This window comes from Lathyrus oleraceus, chromosome 2, assembly GCF_024323335.1.
Source record: "Lathyrus oleraceus cultivar Zhongwan6 chromosome 2, CAAS_Psat_ZW6_1.0, whole genome shotgun sequence".
NCBI classification, from domain to species: Eukaryota; Viridiplantae; Streptophyta; class Magnoliopsida; order Fabales; family Fabaceae; genus Lathyrus; species Lathyrus oleraceus.
In genome coordinates, this window is record NC_066580.1 from 310,840,191 (window position 1) to 310,857,774 (window position 17,584).

At 41.6% G+C, this 17,584-nt stretch overlaps 1 protein-coding gene across 1 annotated transcript; it reads left to right on the forward strand.

Annotated features, from left to right (window-relative positions):
• Positions 1–3,126: 3,126 nt before the first annotated feature.
• Positions 3,127–15,554, forward strand: LOC127123003 (uncharacterized). Its single transcript, XM_051053269.1, has 4 exons — positions 3,127–4,074; positions 4,195–5,422; positions 6,122–6,305; positions 15,197–15,554. Exons 1-4 carry the CDS (start codon positions 3,127–3,129, stop codon positions 15,552–15,554), a joined length of 2,718 nt encoding a protein of 905 aa, XP_050909226.1.
• The last annotated feature ends 2,030 nt before the right edge of the window (positions 15,555–17,584 follow it).

The following is a 17,584-nucleotide window of genomic DNA, read 5'->3' on the forward strand; positions in this document are numbered from 1 at the left end:
TTAGTCCATCATTGCGAGCGTGCGATCGCGCTTCGCTTTGAAGTCGTATCCCCATTTTTTCGAGGTGCGACAGATGGCGACTCTGCTGGGGAGTAGGAACATCCCTAAGAGAGTCAAGCCTAGTTAGGTCGTTTGTGTGCCTTTGTCTGTTTACCTATATGGCTTTTCTTTATTGTTTTTACTATCTCTATTGTTATATTGATATAAATCTGCTGTATTGGTTCGATTACGGTTTGGTACTTGGATATTCTGGTTGCAAACCTTGTGGGAAAGACTTTTACCCGAGTCTCGAGTAAAAACATAAGATAGGACGAGGTTGAGTAGTGCGGGTCCGCGAGATGTATTTCTCGTTGGGTCGGTACGAGAACCTCACTTAGAGTAGATTCTTGAGAGGATGTTGTCGCTCGGCAAGTAAGTTGCCGTAAGCTTCGATGTTTTCTTTAGGATCCATGACTCTGAGAACCATTTGTAGAACCTTAGTTCTTTACCCCATTAGGAAAGATGGTTGCGTAGTGTGGGTCTGCGAGATGTATTTCTCGTTAGATCGATACGAGAACCTCACCTAGAGTAGATTCTTTAGATGGAGTTGATGCCCGGCAAGTAAGTTGCCGCAGGTAGCAAACAGTCTAATGGATCCATGACTCTAGGAACCTTTTTCAAGAAAAAAACCTTAGACCATACCTGGTGAGAACCATGTTCTATACAAAGCAACCAGACTTATCCATGCCTTAAGCCCATTGAACCAATACAAAAAAAATGCATCACATTCATACATTGCATCAACATCATAAAAAGCAAACTCTTAGTTACCTCTTATTTGTTTCAGGAATTGAGAACTTGAAAATGACAACTTCAGTGAGACACACTTTCACGCTCAAGTACAAGGAACCTAAGTTGGATAGTCTGAAGGGTTTGATCTCTGATTTGTCTCTCAGCAGACGTGATGATTTTGGAAAGAGCTATGGGAAAATTTTGAGCCTGCTAAATAAGAAAGTGGACTATGGAATCATCGGCTCTCTGGCACAATATTATGATCCACCTCTGCGTTGTTTCACATTCGCTGATTTCCAGCTAGCTCCTACTTTGGAAGAAGTTGAGAGGATCGTGGGACTCAAGTTGAAAGATTTTAATCCGTTTCCAAAGCTCGAAGAAGATATGGGCCCAAAGAAGATAGCTTCGGCCCTAAGCATCAATGTCCCGACCGTTCGAGACAATTGGGCTGAAAAAGGGGGTTGCAAAGGTTTTGCCGCGATGTTTTTGGAGGATTTAGCTTTAGAGTTCAAGAAAAGTGGAAATTGGAATGCATTCTATGCTGTGGTGGCTTTATTGATCCATGGGATTGTGTTATTCCCAAATGTTGAAAAGTTTGTGGATCAAGTGGCCATAGAAGTCTTTCTCTCTGGCAATCCAGTACCGTTTCTCTTAGCTGATATCTACTATGCCCTTCACACTCGACATGAAAAGAGGGGTGGAATGTTGTTGTGTTGTGCTCCGTTGATTTACACTTGGCTCATGCAACACATGCCTGAAGAAGGTCCTTTTGTGGCAAAAGAACTTAAGTCTCCTCAGAAATTAGCTTCTCTCACCGCAAGTTCCATCAGATGGTACATCCGCGAATGGGAAACCCCAGACATTATAGTCAGCTGTGGGGAATTTCCTAATGTACCGTTGTTGGGTACCAAGGGTTGCATTAACTATAACCCTATGTTATCTCGATTACAACACGGTTACCCCATGGATGGTCCTCCTAACGCAAAGGACTTACAGCCATTTGTGCTCTCTGACATCCAAGCCAGCAATCCTGATGTAAGAGCGGTACGAAAGGCTTGGTTAAAGGTTGTGAGAATGGGTAAAGAATTTGGAAAGAGAAACATTCTTGCCAAAGAACCTTACACGCAATGGGTGAAAGAGAGAGTCGAGAAAATCCAGTTGCCATATATCTTAAAGGCTCCAGCTGTTCCTAAAACTCCTGAGCCCGAGCCCATACTCCTTGAGGACATGGAGAAACTCGTTACTAAGGTTAAGGAGCTTGAAGTGGAGAATGCCGATTTACGAATTCGGATGAACCGAGTTATCTTGGAAAATCAGAATTTGAAAGAGGAACGTAAGGGAAAAGCCCAAGAACTTGAGGATAGCAACAAAAGAGCTAGGCTTTTGGAAGACCAGAAAGATGATCTTGATCATATCCTATTGGGTTCCACATCAGTGATTAAAACCAGGAAGGAGGAGCTCAAGAAAGCTGAGTATAGGATCTGTGAGCTAGGGAGATTGTTGGATAAATCTCTTATGGATAAAAAGGAAATTAAGCTTGACTTTGAGGCACAGATCCGTGACTTAAGGGGCGCTCTGAAGAAGTGCGAGGAAAAGTTGTCTCGCGAGATCCTCCAAAAGGAAGAAGCTGAAAGAAACTGTCATCATCTCAGGTACCAGTTAGAAGAAGCTACTAGGAGGTTCGCAGTTTTGGAGAGCCAGGAAGGTGATGCGGCCTACTTACTCCTGAAGAACGATTGTGTGTACTGGAAGAGGTTGTACAGAGAAGCTAGAGCAACCTTAGATGAAGATCAAAAGGTCATCAAGGAACTCCAAGAGCTCTATGTTGAATGGAATGGCAAGTTCCGCAACTTGGCTAGGTTTGTCAACCTCAACATGCTGGAACTTCCAGAAAAACTCCAGGAAGCGGATTGGTGTATGTGTCCAGAAAACACGCCTCCTCAAGTCTTCAACTTCGTCAAGTTTATCAAGAAGATGATGAATGAGCTCACCACAGATTTGGCTACGATCTTGAGAGCTGAGACCGAACTTAAGTTCACTTGTACTTGAATTTTAATTATTGATGCTTAAGTCTTTTTGTATTTGAATCGTGTGTACTTGAAGTTAAATCTCTTTGTATTTGAACCTGATTTTAATTAATGAAAGTTGTCATTTTTATTCTCAATTATTACATGTTATTCTTATATTGCCTGAATAAATAATAAAGATAACTAAGAGTTTTGCAAACAAATGCATCCATGCATGCATTCATACATTTTCAAAAAAAAAACAGAGTCTCATTCTGTCCTTTCTTCCTTCAGTTTCACGCTGAATTTTCAACACCAATACAATACTCGTGCCAGAGCTCGTCAAAGAATGGCAGATCAAGAGCATGAATTGGAGCGAGTGAGCTCAGAGCTTGAAGACCTGCGTGGAAACATGGGGCAGGTCATGGAGATATTACAGGTCATCAGGGCAAAGCTAGACACCCAAACCACGGTTGTTTCTGAAATCGCCGGTCCATCAATTGAACCCCAACCTGCTAGGACGGTACCAACAACCTGGCCAACCTATGGTTTACCTCCTGGTTTCACGCCTACAGTTGAAGGTGCACCTGGTTTTGCACCACCTGCTCAGCAGACAGCTCCTCTACCGACCATCAATGAAAACCATCCAGTGGTTCACACATTCGCACCTCCTCTCGTCCGGGCACATGTGCAACCTTACTTTGAGGATCAGCAACATGCTCCAGACTTTTCAGATGAAGACGAGGAAAGGCAAGAGGACCTAAGAGGGATGAAGGAGAATTACCAGATGCTGGAGAAGAGATTGAGAGCTATGGAGGGCGACCAAGTTTTTGGTGCTACAGCTAAGGAAATGTGCTTGGTATCTGGTCTTGTGATTCCTGCGAAATTCAAGACCCCAGATTTCGATAAGTACGAGGGCCACTCGTGTCCTAAGAGTCACCTCATTATGTATTATCGAAAAATGGCTGCGCATGTAGAGGACGACAAGCTCATGATACATTGCTTCCAGGATAGCCTGAGGGGTGCTCCCTCCAAGTGGTACCTAAGCCTGGATCAGAGTAGGATTCGGTGTTTCCAAGACTTATCTGACGCCTTCATCCAACACTACAAATATAACATGGATATGGCCCCAGATAGGAGACAACTGCTTAGCATGTCCCAAAAAGACAAGGAGTCTTTTAAGGAGTATGCGCAAAGATGGAGGGAGGTGGCCTCGCAGGTTGAACCACCTCTGGCTGAGAAGGAATTAGCGGATTGGTTCATGGATACAGTTAAACCTGTGTTTTATGAAAGAATGGTAAGCAGTGTATCCGCAAGTTTCTCTGACCTAGTCGCCGTGGGCATAAAGGTCGAACTTGGATTGAAGAATGGAAAGATGACAACTACCTCTGAAACATCTGGTAGTAATGCCAAAAAGTTTCCTGGAGGATTTCAAAAGAAGAAGGAGGGGGATACGAATGCAGTATCAACCAGTCAAAGAAGGAGTCAGTCATGGAAGAAACAACACCAATTTTCTCAACAACAACCAATTTACCCAGTACAATATGTCCAACAACCGTATGTGGCAGCTGTCACACCAAATTATAACCAACCACAAGCTTCAGTTTATCAACCGGTTCCCGCTCAACAAGCGCCGATATACCAGCAAGCGCCCGCGCCACCTGCTTATCAACAGCCAAGGGCACAGGTTCCTCGACCACAAAATCCTCCGAATCAAAATAGGGTACAGAGAGCTAGAGTCCCGTTTGCTTCAATCCCTATGACATATACTGAATTGTATCCATCATTGCTACAAAAAGGTTTGGTGACGCCCAGATCATTGGGTCCTCCACCAAATCCTTTACCTCCGTGGTACAATCCAGATGCTCACTGTCCTTTCCATGGGGGTGCCCCGGGACATGATTTGGAGGGATGTTATGCTTTAAAGCATATTGTGCGAGACCTGGTTGAAAAGAAGATTCTGTCCTTTCGAGACGCCGGACCCAATGTCAAGAACAACCCTTTGCCAGCACATGGTGATGTCAATGCCGTCGAAGAAGCTTCTGATGTGTGTGTAATCAAGCACGTGGAAGATGTTAAAACCCCGCTGCTAGCGCTTCATGCAGGATTGGTGAGGGCTAGATTGATTGATACTTGTCACGATAGCTGTGAGGACTGTGCCATTCAGCCGAAAGGATGTAAAGTGGTACGAAATGACATTCAGAATTTGATGAATCAAGGTGTTTTACAAATTTCTGGTCCAGCAATGAATGAGGAGGTTTCGGTCATTGAACCCGTTTTTAACATACCAGAACCGTTAGAGGTGATTTATCACAGAAGAGATGATGTTCATCCGTCACCCGTGGTAGTTCGTATGCCTACCCCATTTCCTTTTGAGAGCACCAAGGCGGTACCCTGGAAGTACGGCATAACAGTGGTAGATGGAAAAGATGGAGAGCCCGAAGTTGCTGAAAGTAAGAAAAGTGTGGAGAATGTTGACGCCGACATCACCAACATCGCGGGAACAAGCAGGATGACCCGCAGTGGTCGGATTTATACTCCCAATGTTAATGTCAACCCTCAAGAACCAACAAGGGGAGCTGTAAATGTAAATCCTACCCCAGAACAGGGAGGGGCACAGCCGGCTGTACAAACAGATGAAGCAAGTGAGTTCTTAAGGATAATAAAGAAATCTGACTACAAGATAGTTGATCAGTTGCATCAAACGCCATCAAAAATATCTATCTTGTCCTTGCTTCTGAATTCCGAAGCTCATAGGGAAGCTCTGCTAAAAGTGCTTGCTCAGGCTCATGTTACCCAGGATATAACGGTCGGCCAATTCGATGGAGTGGTCGCCAATATCACAGCCTGCAACACTCTAAGCTTCAGTAATGAAGAGCTGCCCAAAGAGGGGAAGAATCACAACCGCGCTTTGCATGTGTCCATAAAATGTCAAGAAGATGCTCTAGCCAGAGTTTTAGTTGACACTGGATCATCTCTCAATGTTCTACCAAAGAGGGCACTTGCTAAGTTGTCTTACCAAGGTTCAGAGTTGAGACCTAGTGCGCTTGTGGTAAAAGCTTTTGATGGTTCTCGAAGGACAGTAGTGGGGGAGGTAGAGTTGCCGATACAGATTGGACCGCATGTATTCCCCATCAATTTCCAAGTCATGGACATAAATCCAGCTTATAGCTGCCTTTTGGGACACCCATGGATACATGCCGCTGGGGCAGTGACTTCTACTTTACATCAAAAGATGAAGTTCGTTGTCGATAACAAGCTTGTTACTGTCTCAGGTGAAGAGGACTTTATCATCAGTCAACTCTCCTCTTTCCGTTATATTGAGGCTGATGAGGATGCCTTAGAAACCTCCTTTCAAGCCCTTGAAATATCCAATGCTACACTTGAAGAGGTTAAGGATCCTGTTGAGAAAGCTAGTTTGTCATTCGCCTCTTTAAAGAGCGCAAAATCAGCAGTTGAAAGTGGAGGCCCTGCAGGTTGGGGGCAAGTCATCAATGTCAACGAGAAGAATGACCGTTTTGGTTTGGGGTACGAGCCTTCTGCTAATGGAGGAGCCCTGGTCCCTGCAAAGGACCGTGTGCGGAGCATTCAAGAAGTTTTCCTGAGCAAAGGATTTATCCATGGAGAACAAGTTGGTGCAGTGGAAGATGACACTGAAGATGAAGAAGCATTGAATCTGGTATACCGGTGTGAAGCCGCCTTGACAAACTGGGAAGCGGTTGAGATTCCAGAAGTTTTTCCTGTGTCAAAGTAATTGTTGTTTTCCTTTGTGTGTTTTTTGAAAATCCTTAGCTCTGCCCAAGGCTAACGGATCATTTGTAGGGCCCCTTTTGAATTTCAAAAAAAAAATCATTATGACAAATAAAGAGCATTTTGTTCAAATTCTTGTCGTTCATTTATCTGTTGTTTTTCTTAAAATGGCAATCTTTTCAAAAACTACAAAAATATTTTTTATTTCTTTTGCATTTTTCCATTTTTCTAAAAAAAACCATCATTAAAAACACATGCAGAATAATCAATAAACCAGTTGAATTCGATGACCCCGCTACTTCCTATAACTTTGAACTCCCCATTACCAAGCGGAAGAGGAGAGTGAGGAAGATTGTGATTTCCCTGAAGAACTGGAAAGGATGCTCGAGCACGAGTCAAAGGCCCTTCAGCCACATCAAGAACCAGTGGAAACGATCAACCTTGGCACCGAGGAAGACAAGAAAGAGGTCAAAGTTGGGACTACACTTGAGGCAAGCATCAAAGAAAGATTGATCAAGTTGTTACATGAATATGTAGATGTATTTGCTTGGTCGTATCAGGATATGCCAGGTTTAGATACTGACATTGTTGTCCACAAGCTACCACTACAGCCAGATTGTCCGCCAGTGAAGCAGAAGCTCCGAAGAGGAAGACCCGACATGGCTTTAAAGATTTGTGACGAGGTGAAACGTCAATTTGATGCCGGTTTTCTAGCAGTTGCAAAGTACCCTCAATGGGTGGCCAACATTGTGCCAGTACCCAAAAAGGATGGAAAGGTCAGGATGTGTGTTGATTATAGGGATCTAAACAAAGCTAGTCCAAAGGACGATTTCCCCCTGCCACATATTGACACTCTGGTAGACAACACTGCTAAGTTCGCAGTCTTCTCCTTTATGGACGGATTCTCGGGTTATAATCAAATCAAGATGGATCCAGAAGACATGGAAAAGACCACATTCATCACCCCTTGGGGAACATTTTGCTACAAGGTAATGCCTTTCGGTCTCAAAAATGCTGGGGCAACGTACCAAAGAGCCATGGTCACCCTTTTCCATGATATGATGCATAAGGAAATTGAGGTTTATGTGGATGATATGATTGCAAAATCTCAAAGTGAAGAGGATCATATAGACCACTTGCAGAAGCTGTTTGAGCGTCTTCGGAAATTTCGACTACGACTGAATCCTGCTAAATGCACCTTCGGTGTCCGATCCGGAAAGTTGCTTGGTTTCATTGTTAGCCAACGAGGAATTGAGGTAGATCCTGACAAAGTCCGAGCTATACAAGAGATGCCTGCTCCACGCACCGAGCGAGAAGTTAGAGGCTTCCTGGGGCGTTTGAATTATATCTCAAGGTTTATCTCACATATGACGGCCACATGTGAGCCTATCTTCAAATTGCTTCGAAAAGATCAAGCAGTTGAATGGAATGCTGACTGCCAAATGGCTTTTGAGAGAATCGGACAGTACCTGCAAGAGCCCCCTATTCTAATTCCACCTGTTCAAGGGAGACCACTCTTTATGTACCTAACTGTGCTTGAAAAGTCAATGGGATGTGTGCTAGGACAACATGACGAAACCGGTCGAAAGGAACATGCTATCTACTATCTAAGTAAGAGATTTACCGATTGTGAAACCCGATACTCACTCTTGGAGAAAACTTGTTGCGCTTTAGCATGGGCCGCTCGTCGTCTAAGACAATACATGATTTGCCACACTACTTTGTTGATCTCAAAAATGGATCCAATAAAGTACATCTTTGAAAAGCCTGCTTTGACTGGAAGACTCGCCCGTTGGCAGATGTTACTATCTGAGTACGACATCCAATATGTGTCTCAGAAAGCCATCAAAGGAAGTGTGTTGTCCGATTACTTGGCAAACCAGCCCGTTGAAGATTATCAGTCATTGAAGTTTGACTTCCCGGATGAAGACATTATGGTAGTGAAAGATTGTGAAATCCCAGGACCTGATGAAGGACCTGAACCCGGATCTCGGTGGAAGCTCATGTTTGATGGTTCCTCCAATTACATGGGGCATGGCGTAGGAGCTGTCCTGTTGAATCCAAATGGTGGATACACTCCCTTCACAGCAAGGTTGTGTTTTGATTGCACGAACAATATAGCAGAATATGAGGCGTGCATCCTAGGCATTGAAGCAGCCATTGATCTCCGAATCAAAATCCTTGAAGTATGTGGAGACTCAGCCTTGGTGATATACCAAGTCAAGGGCGAATGGGAAACCCGTGATACCAAGTTGATCCCATATCGTGCCCATGTCATGGAATTGATAAAATACTTTGACGAGATCACTTTCCGTCATATCCCGAGAACTGAGAATCAAATTGCCGATGCTTTGGCTATGTTGGCTTCAATGTACCAAGTCAGATTCCATAATGAAGCACCTCTCATTCAGATCGAGCGGAAAGTTGAGCCTGCCTACTGCCAGTCAGTTGAAGAGGAAGCCGATGGTAAACCCTGGTTTCATGACATCAAATGCTTTTTGCAAAATCAAGAATATCCAACAGATGCAACAACCCTTGACAAGAAAACATTGAGGAAGTTAGCGTCCAAATTTTTCTTAAGCAATGGTGTGTTATACAAGAGAAATCACGACATGATTCTGCTCAGATGCGTGGATGAACGTGAAGCAGACCTGTTGATCAAGGAGATTCATGAAGGATCCTTTGGAACTCATGCCAATGGGCATGCCATGGCCAAGAAGATTTTGAGAGCTGGGTATTACTGGTTGACCATGGAATCTGACTGTTTCAATTATGCTAGAAAATGTCATAAATGCCAAATCTATGCCGACAAGGTACACGTGCCTCCGACCTTGCTAAATGTTTTGACGTCACCTTGGCCTTTCTCAATGTGGGGCATCGACATGATTGGCGCCATCGAGCCTAAAGCTTCTAATGGTCACCGCTTCATCCTGGTTGCCATTGATTACTTTACCAAATGGGTAGAAGCCGCCTCTTATGCTAATGTGACAAAACAAGTGGTTGCACGGTTTCTCAAGAAAGAGATCATTTGCCGTTATGGAATTCCAAGTCGGATCATCACAGATAATGGGACGAATCTGAACAATAAGACCATGAAAGAATTATGCGAGAGTTTCAAGATTGAGCACCATAACTCTTCACCATATCGTCCAAAGATGAATGGCGCTGTTGAAGCCGCTAACAAAAACATCAAGAAGATCCTGCAGAAAATGGTAAAAACCTATAAGGATTGGCACGAGATGCTACCTTTCGCACTGCATGGGTATCGGACTTCCATCCGCACTTCAACAGGGGCAACCCCATTCTCTTTGGTATATGGGATGGAAGCAGTTCTCCCAATTGAAGTAGAGATACCTTCAATGAGAATCTTGATGGAGACCAAGCTAGAAGAGGCTGAGTGGATTCAAAATAGATTTGATCAGTTGAACCTCATAGATGAGAAACGATTGACTTCTTTGTGCCATGGACAATTATACCAGAAACGGCTTAAAAGGGCTTTTGACAAAAAAGTACGTGTTCGTGAATTCAGAGAAGGAGACCTCGTGCTTAAGAAGATCTTGCCAATACACAAGGATTCACGGGGAAAGTGGACTCCCAATTATGAAGGCCCATATGTTGTGAAGAAAGTCTTCTCCGGAGGCGCCTTAATTCTCACAACTATGGATGATGAAGAGCTCTCACACCCCGTGAACTCTGATGCAGTTAAAAAATACTATGCCTAACAAAAACCCGCTAAATCGAAAACCTGAAAGGGCGATTTAGGCAAAAAAAGGGTATCCCGGTGGACTGAAAACCCGAAAGGGCGGTCCAGGCAAAAGTTAGGGATGAATAAAAATGGTAGCTCGCTAAGTTGAAAACCTGAAAAGGCGACTTAGGCAAAAAAGAGCGTCCCGGTGGATTGAAAACCCGAAAGGGCGATCCAGGCAAAAGTTAGGGGCATAAAGGCATAAACTGCATCAGTTGTTACTGATTTACACCGAAGAATTTGAGGTGGAAGATTAATCCAGTCACTCCCCCTTAGAAGCAAGGTTTTTGGGGGATCATATCTATTAAGGATGTTAGTGGTCACTGGGTTCAATGTAAACCTTTCCTTATTGCCATTTTCAAAAAAATTGTAACGCTCTATGGAGCTACGCCATTGGTGTGCTACCATTCTTGAATAAAATACAAGTTTTCCCAATCATTGTTAATTTATGTTCATCTATGCTCTTCTTTGTTATGCAAAATGTCATCTATTTGTTAATAATGAAATTTTGAAACTTGGAAAAAGAATTTGAAACTTAGAACAAATTTACTTTGATACATGTGAAAATCGAAGGAAAATCTTTTGTTTCCCCAAAAGGCTCAAAGTTTGCATAAATACTCCAGGATCACCAACAAAAGTCTCCATGGAGTACAACTTATGAATCCTCTAGAAGGATGGACCTTTGGTTATTTATAACTGTCGATCATGATAGTTGCTCCTATGGATGCGCCTGTTAATTGTACGAGTATGAGTTATTGGTGTTGAGGAATCAGAATCTCTGTCCCTGCAAACACCCAGTCTGCCAAGTGTCAGCATAATCATGATCATTCATATATCATGCATAAAAGGAAATTCAAATCATGCATAGCCGAAATGTACTTCGTGCTCATTTTGCATTGGCCTAGGTCTGGGTGTCAATCCTATGTCCTTGAACCTCTAATTCCAGCTTATCTTTGGTATCCCTAAACCAACATCCGGTTTTCCCAGTCATTTTCAAGTCCAATTGTTGTTGGCAAAGTCCGTTAAAAGCTGGTTGTAGTCCATTGCTTACGGTCCGAGTCCAATTGTTTTTATTCCGGGGTCCGGTCATGCTTGAACCTACTCTGAAGATTCTTTGTTCAATCCTATTCAGGTCATGTACGAACCTGTCATTGAACCATTTTATTCCGGGGTCCGTTCATGCTTGAACCTACTCTGAAGATTCTTTGTTCAATCCTATTCAGGTCTTATACGAACCTGTCATTGAACCTTTTTATTCCGGGGTCAGGCCATCCTTGAACCTACTCTGAAGATTCTTTGTTCAACCCTATTCAGGTCATCTTGAACCTGTCATTGAACCTTTTATTCCGGGGTCCGGTCATGCTTGAACCTACTCTGAAGATTCTTGGTTCAATCCTATTCAGGTCATGTGCGAACCTGTCATTGAACCTTTTTATTCCGGGGTCCGGTCATGCTTGAACCTACTCTGAAGATTCTTTGTTCAATCCTATTCAGGTCTTATACGAACCTGTCATTGAACCTTTTTATTCCGGGGTCCGGTCATGCTTGAACCTACTCTGAAGATTCTTTGTTCAACCCTATTCAGGTCTTATACGAACCTGTCATTGAACCTTTTTATTCCGGGGTCCGGTCATGCTTGAACCTACTCTGAGGATTCTTTGTTCAATCCTATTCAGGTCATGTATGAACCTGTTATTGAACCCTTTTATTCCGGTGTCAGGTCATACATGAACCTGTTCTGAAGAGTTTTCTCCTTGATTATTCCCCAGCGTTGTCAGGTCTTATATGAACCTGTCATAGCATCTTTTTCTTTGTTCGGTTGTATTCTAAGTGCCGTTTATCAAATCTCCCTTTGAATACTCCCCAGTGTGTGTCTGATTCTCCAGCAGGACTGTTTTCCCAGCAAGTTGTTTCTTACCATCTGTCTGTCTCCCTGTGGATCATCAGCATTCCCCACAGTTTTGGTCGGCCTAGTAGCATCTCCTGTCAAGGGTCCATCATATCCCTAGCAGATGAAAATTACAAAAAAAAAAAAAAATCATGCATCCGTGCATATCATGTCATATCATATCATGTCATATCATATCATATCATATCATATCACATCATGTCATAGGAATTCAGGATCAAAATCCGGGTCTTCTTAGTATTTAACCATCTCCCACTATGATCATATGAAGAGTGTCCTGCTTCATATTCTCTAGTTGAAGATACTTAAATTGGGGCAACTGTCACACCCTGATTTTGACCCTGATATTCGTATCATCATTTCATTCATCATTTAGTCCTCATGATTTTATTCCTCTAATATGGCACTCCTTTTTCGTGAGCGTCAAATGATCTCCTAGGACCCAGAATTTTGGCAAGATCTCGAAGGGCTATTTTGTTGGATATTAAGTGGGCATGCCTGAATCGTTGCTGTCAGTTCTTTCTCATGCTCTCAAAAATGAGATTCATTTGGAAGAAAACTACACTTTCTTCTCAGATGACACTCTGAGATGCATTTTTGGTGATCTCGTTGAGAGCTTTGAAAATGCTGGAGGAAGTCCTGTTTTATCCGTGCTAAGATCACTCAGAATGTTATTTGAGCTAGTTGCCAAAGTGACACCAAGTGCAGTTGTTTCCTGTAGTCATGTGATAGATGCACAGTTTACTTGGAATTTGGGGCATTCATCTTGGATATTGCATATAAATTACAACAAGCAAAGAGTTGCTTCGATTGTTGCTCTTTTGTCATCTGTTTTACATCCTTTACTATTTAATGATGAGAGCATGCATCAAAGAGACTTTGATGCCACCAGAGCAGGAAGCATCGCTCATTTAATTAATCATTCATGTGGGCCAGTTTGCTACTCAAGAGTCATTAGGTGTTACAGTGGCCAAACTTCTTCGTCAGCTGAATACAACATCTAGTTTGGGTTGGTTTGATCATGATGTTATTTTGGATGCCTACAAAATATTAATACCAATTTCTTTAGAAATGTGGGAGTGGAACATGCATCACTTATTTTATCACATTGTGTGCTTGACACGGCTTTAGAAGAAACAACTCTTGTTTATAATGCTCAGAGTTCATTACTATTTTTTTGTTGAATTTTCTGCCCTCATCCTGTTGCAAGTGGTAAATAGAGAACAGGAGTTGACTGTAATGCAAAACAATCATAGTTGTTGGACAAAATCATGCATTTTAGCGCATTACAAAGAAATTTCTCTTAAAGCATGTGGCAGATTTTTTTGACAATATAACCAATTCAGTGATCCGTAAGAGAGTGAAGGCATTGTCGCTGTTTAGAAATGTAATAAGTGCAAACAAATTGTCAGAATTCATCTGTTACATTATCACCAAGTATTGGGAAGTTAACCAATCTTCAAACTATTATGTTACAGAACAACAACATAACTGGACCAATCAGTTCAGAGTTAGGAAAACTGTCCATGTTTCAAACGCTTGATCTTTATGATAACTTCTTCAATGGTCGTTGGCAAACATGGCGCAACTTACTTTTCTTGATTTGTCATTCAACAATCTTAGTGGTGGCATCATTCAGTATTGTTGGAAGCCTTCTGGTCTGTGCTACAGCAAAAGAAACAAACTGTCATGGAATGAAACTCATGCCTATGTCAATGAACTTAAACAATACTAACAATACATTACCATCAAGAGGAACGAAATCTCACAAAAGGCACAAAGTTTGTAAGGTTCACTCCAAAACTGCTGTAGTCATAGTGAATGGAATTGAGCAAAGGTTTCGTCGACAATGTAGCAGGTTCCATTTGCTGTGTGAAGTTGATGATGGAAAGCGCAGTTGCCGCAAACGACTTGCAGGCCATAATGAGCGTCGCAGAAAACCACAACCGTACATCACGCCAAGACAATCATAACCCTGCAAAGTTAAAACAACAATAAAGCTCATATCCGGCAGTAATAAAACCAAAAGCTAATCATCAAACATAGCCGTTTAAGGAAAATAGAACCGAGAAGGACATTTCATAGCTTGTCTCAAATACCTGCTACTGCGTCTGAACCGACATTTCTAGGCTTTAGGCAAAGACGACTGTAGGACCAATTGGTATGCCTTTGTAGAGATGTACATGAAAGTAGGAAAAGCAAAATAAGGTTGAAGTGTCTTTGGGAAATGACAAAAAGAAATGTAGTACCTTGGAATGCCGTTATCTTGGGACTGGTACATGCTGGTTACGGTTTTGAAGGATTATTTTCTGGCTCTATTCATTACCGTTTCCCAAGCAATTTCCGTCTGCAGTCAGGTCATTAAAAGCACAAGGTTGCGCAGCAGTATATTCAACGGTCCTCGTGAGTTGAAGACACATTGGGTCAAACCTGTCACTGAACATGATATTTCTAAATCAGCAAGTTTACATATTTGGTTCATTAACAAAGGATAGTAACGTTTTAGTATGAAACTTAAAGGACAAACAAGTCAATCACAACCAGACTCGAACAGAATTAATCGCCTTTTTAGTTTCTCTATAAAATGAGATTAACCTGCTTCCGATTCCAATGATCATGTTGGAAGAGGATTCATGGCCTTGCAAACTGAAAGATCCGTCACCCTTGCTCTTTGACACACCCGCCAATGTTTCAGCCACCATCACCCACGTTCGGGTTGAAGTATTTGTTGCTACGGTAGCACCTGAAATCACGAACTAAAGCATCAAAATCCAGTTTGTAACCAGAATCATTTAAGGAAACAAGGTTGCTTCAGACATCGGAGAAAACAACATTACATCTAACATTTTGTCTTTGGAACTAGATGCATGAGAAGACTCACTAGTTAAGTTGTTGGATGAAACTGATACAGCCTTCAAAGTACCTGCCTTGCGGAAAATCTAAGACAAGAATCAGTCCATGCTTTTTTCCTTTGCCAGACAAGATGGTTCTTTGAGTAAGACGTCTGTTTTGCAGCAATCTGGGATCCCAAACAATTAAGCCTAATACGGAACTCTCATTGGCTGCGAAAGAAGGTCTTGGACTTAGCATTGGAGGTGATGTTAGCAAACCAATTGTTCAAGACACACTTAAACAAGAGAGTCCCGTAGTTTCTGGAAGCGCTAGCTTATCTTTAGGCATTAAGGAGCATTTGTTTACATCTGTTACAATTCCGAAAATTAACAAGATAAGTCCTGATCTTGATAAAGGAGAACCTGTCCCACTGGAATTATCTTTAAACAAGAAGGAAAACATACCAGTTCTAGCCAAGTGGAGTATGCTTGGAAATGCCAATCCCTCTTCCTGCAACAAATCCGCTTCCTGTCCAAAATAGATCCGACATCAAATGGTCATACAAAAGCGTAATAACCTTACAATCAACCTGCAATGTTGATCCAACCTTCAACAATTGATAACCGGTTTTTCGATTGAGTGTCTAACAGAATTCAATTTCAATTCAACCAATTCCTAACCAACAACCTGTATATTTCATCATGACTGATTCATTCACTTGGAACTCACATCCAGAAAATAAAACTCGCCCACAACCCTGTGCAAATTCATGAACCCTTCAAACTCGAATTTACTGCAGTAAAAGAAAAATACATATTAGACAAGGCAGTAAAAATTCAAAAATCCCAAATTTGGAATCAAGACAAATTCAAGAAGAAAGTGCACGGATCATATTACCTTTTCCAGACTGAGCACCGAAATAGGCCGATCCAAGCTGAGCGCCCTAAAGGATTTTGCAGTTTGCCCCTTTTATCTGAGGAATCAGTTCAAAACCCTAAACAGGGTGAATATAAAAGGACCGAATCAGCAAGAGAAGAGCTAGCGGCGATCCCCACAAAAACCCTAATTCGAAAACACAAGAAAAGAACCAAATCAGAGAGAAAAAACCTAGAAAGGAGGCGCGGCTACTGTTCAAGAAGAAATTCTATAAGATAACAAAAGTTAAAAGAAAAAAGGGAATCAAAGAAAGAGACGAAGGAGATTCCAGACCTGTTTCACTCGCCTCCAAGGTATTCCGATTTGGTAGATTTCTCACCTCTTCATCATTTTACTTTCCAAATCCACAGATGTTCGGTTTGTTTCGTTTGTGGTTTAGGGTTCACAATTTTGGGGTTGTCGTTTGAAATCGGTCGGTGTTAGGAAGTAGTTTGAGTCTCTATCTGTGAGTAGTTTTCGTTTTGAGTGAGAAAGAGGGATGGTTTTTTATCAGAGAGGGAAGAGTTGAGGCGGACATGGACACCATGAGTCCACCGTCTGGCGTTTCTGTTTTTCTTGGCTTTTGAACTTAAGATTTTTTCTTAAAGGTGATTATTAATATCGCCGTTTCCATTTCCCAAAGCCAGATACCACCTCATTTATCTCTCTGTATTAATGTTTTTCGTTCCCCATATGTGACCGTTGGGCTTTCTCTAATCCCAAGTCCTCTCCTTTTTTAGTTTGTTTTTTTTAGTTCTTATTTATGAGTTCGGATTGCCGTTAACTTAACAGTTGATAGCTTGTGGTCCGGTGGAGGGAAGGTAATTTCATATTCCCCATAGTATTGGGTTCGATACCTACAGGGGGCATTTTTTATCCCCCACATCCTTATGAACTTGATTTTTATTTTATCTTTAGTAGTTAGTTAATTAATTATTTAATTGATTGGTTGATTAAATTTTAATTTAATTATTATTGTTATTAAGATATTTGTTTTTTTTATTCGATTTTAATTTCTTTAGTCGCTTGGTTAGATAATCTCTTTATCATATATGCAAATAATCGTATCACTAACATCATTAATCAATTTCGATTTTTTTTTACCATTCTCAATCCAAATCAATTCAAATAATTTTTTTTTTTTTTTTTAACTAAAAATGGAAGAAAAAGATTACCTGGATGGAATGTCCAGTCGTAATCCCGAATATTAGGTTCAAGCTGTAAGAGCTTGCACACCATAAATATTCGTCTTCTCTTTAACACTCTAATGTTCAAAATCTTTTTCTAAATAAAAGTTGGAAGAAAAAGATTACCTGGACGTAATATCCAGTCGTAATCCCGAATATTAGGCTCAAGCTGTAAGAGCTTGCAAGCCATAAATATTTGTCTTCTCTCAAAAAACACTTGTAATCATCTCAAATCTTTTTCTAAATAAAGCGTGAAGAAAAAGATTACCTGGATGGAATGTCCAGTCGTAATCCCGAATATTAGGCACAAGCTGTAAGAGCTTGCAAGCCGTTAATATTCGTCTTCTCTCTAATATTCAAATCATTTTATTAAAACGTGAAGAAAAAGGTTACCTGGAGGGAATATCCAGTTGTAATCCCGAATATTAGGCACAAGCTGTAAGAGCTTGCAAGCCATAAATATTCGTCT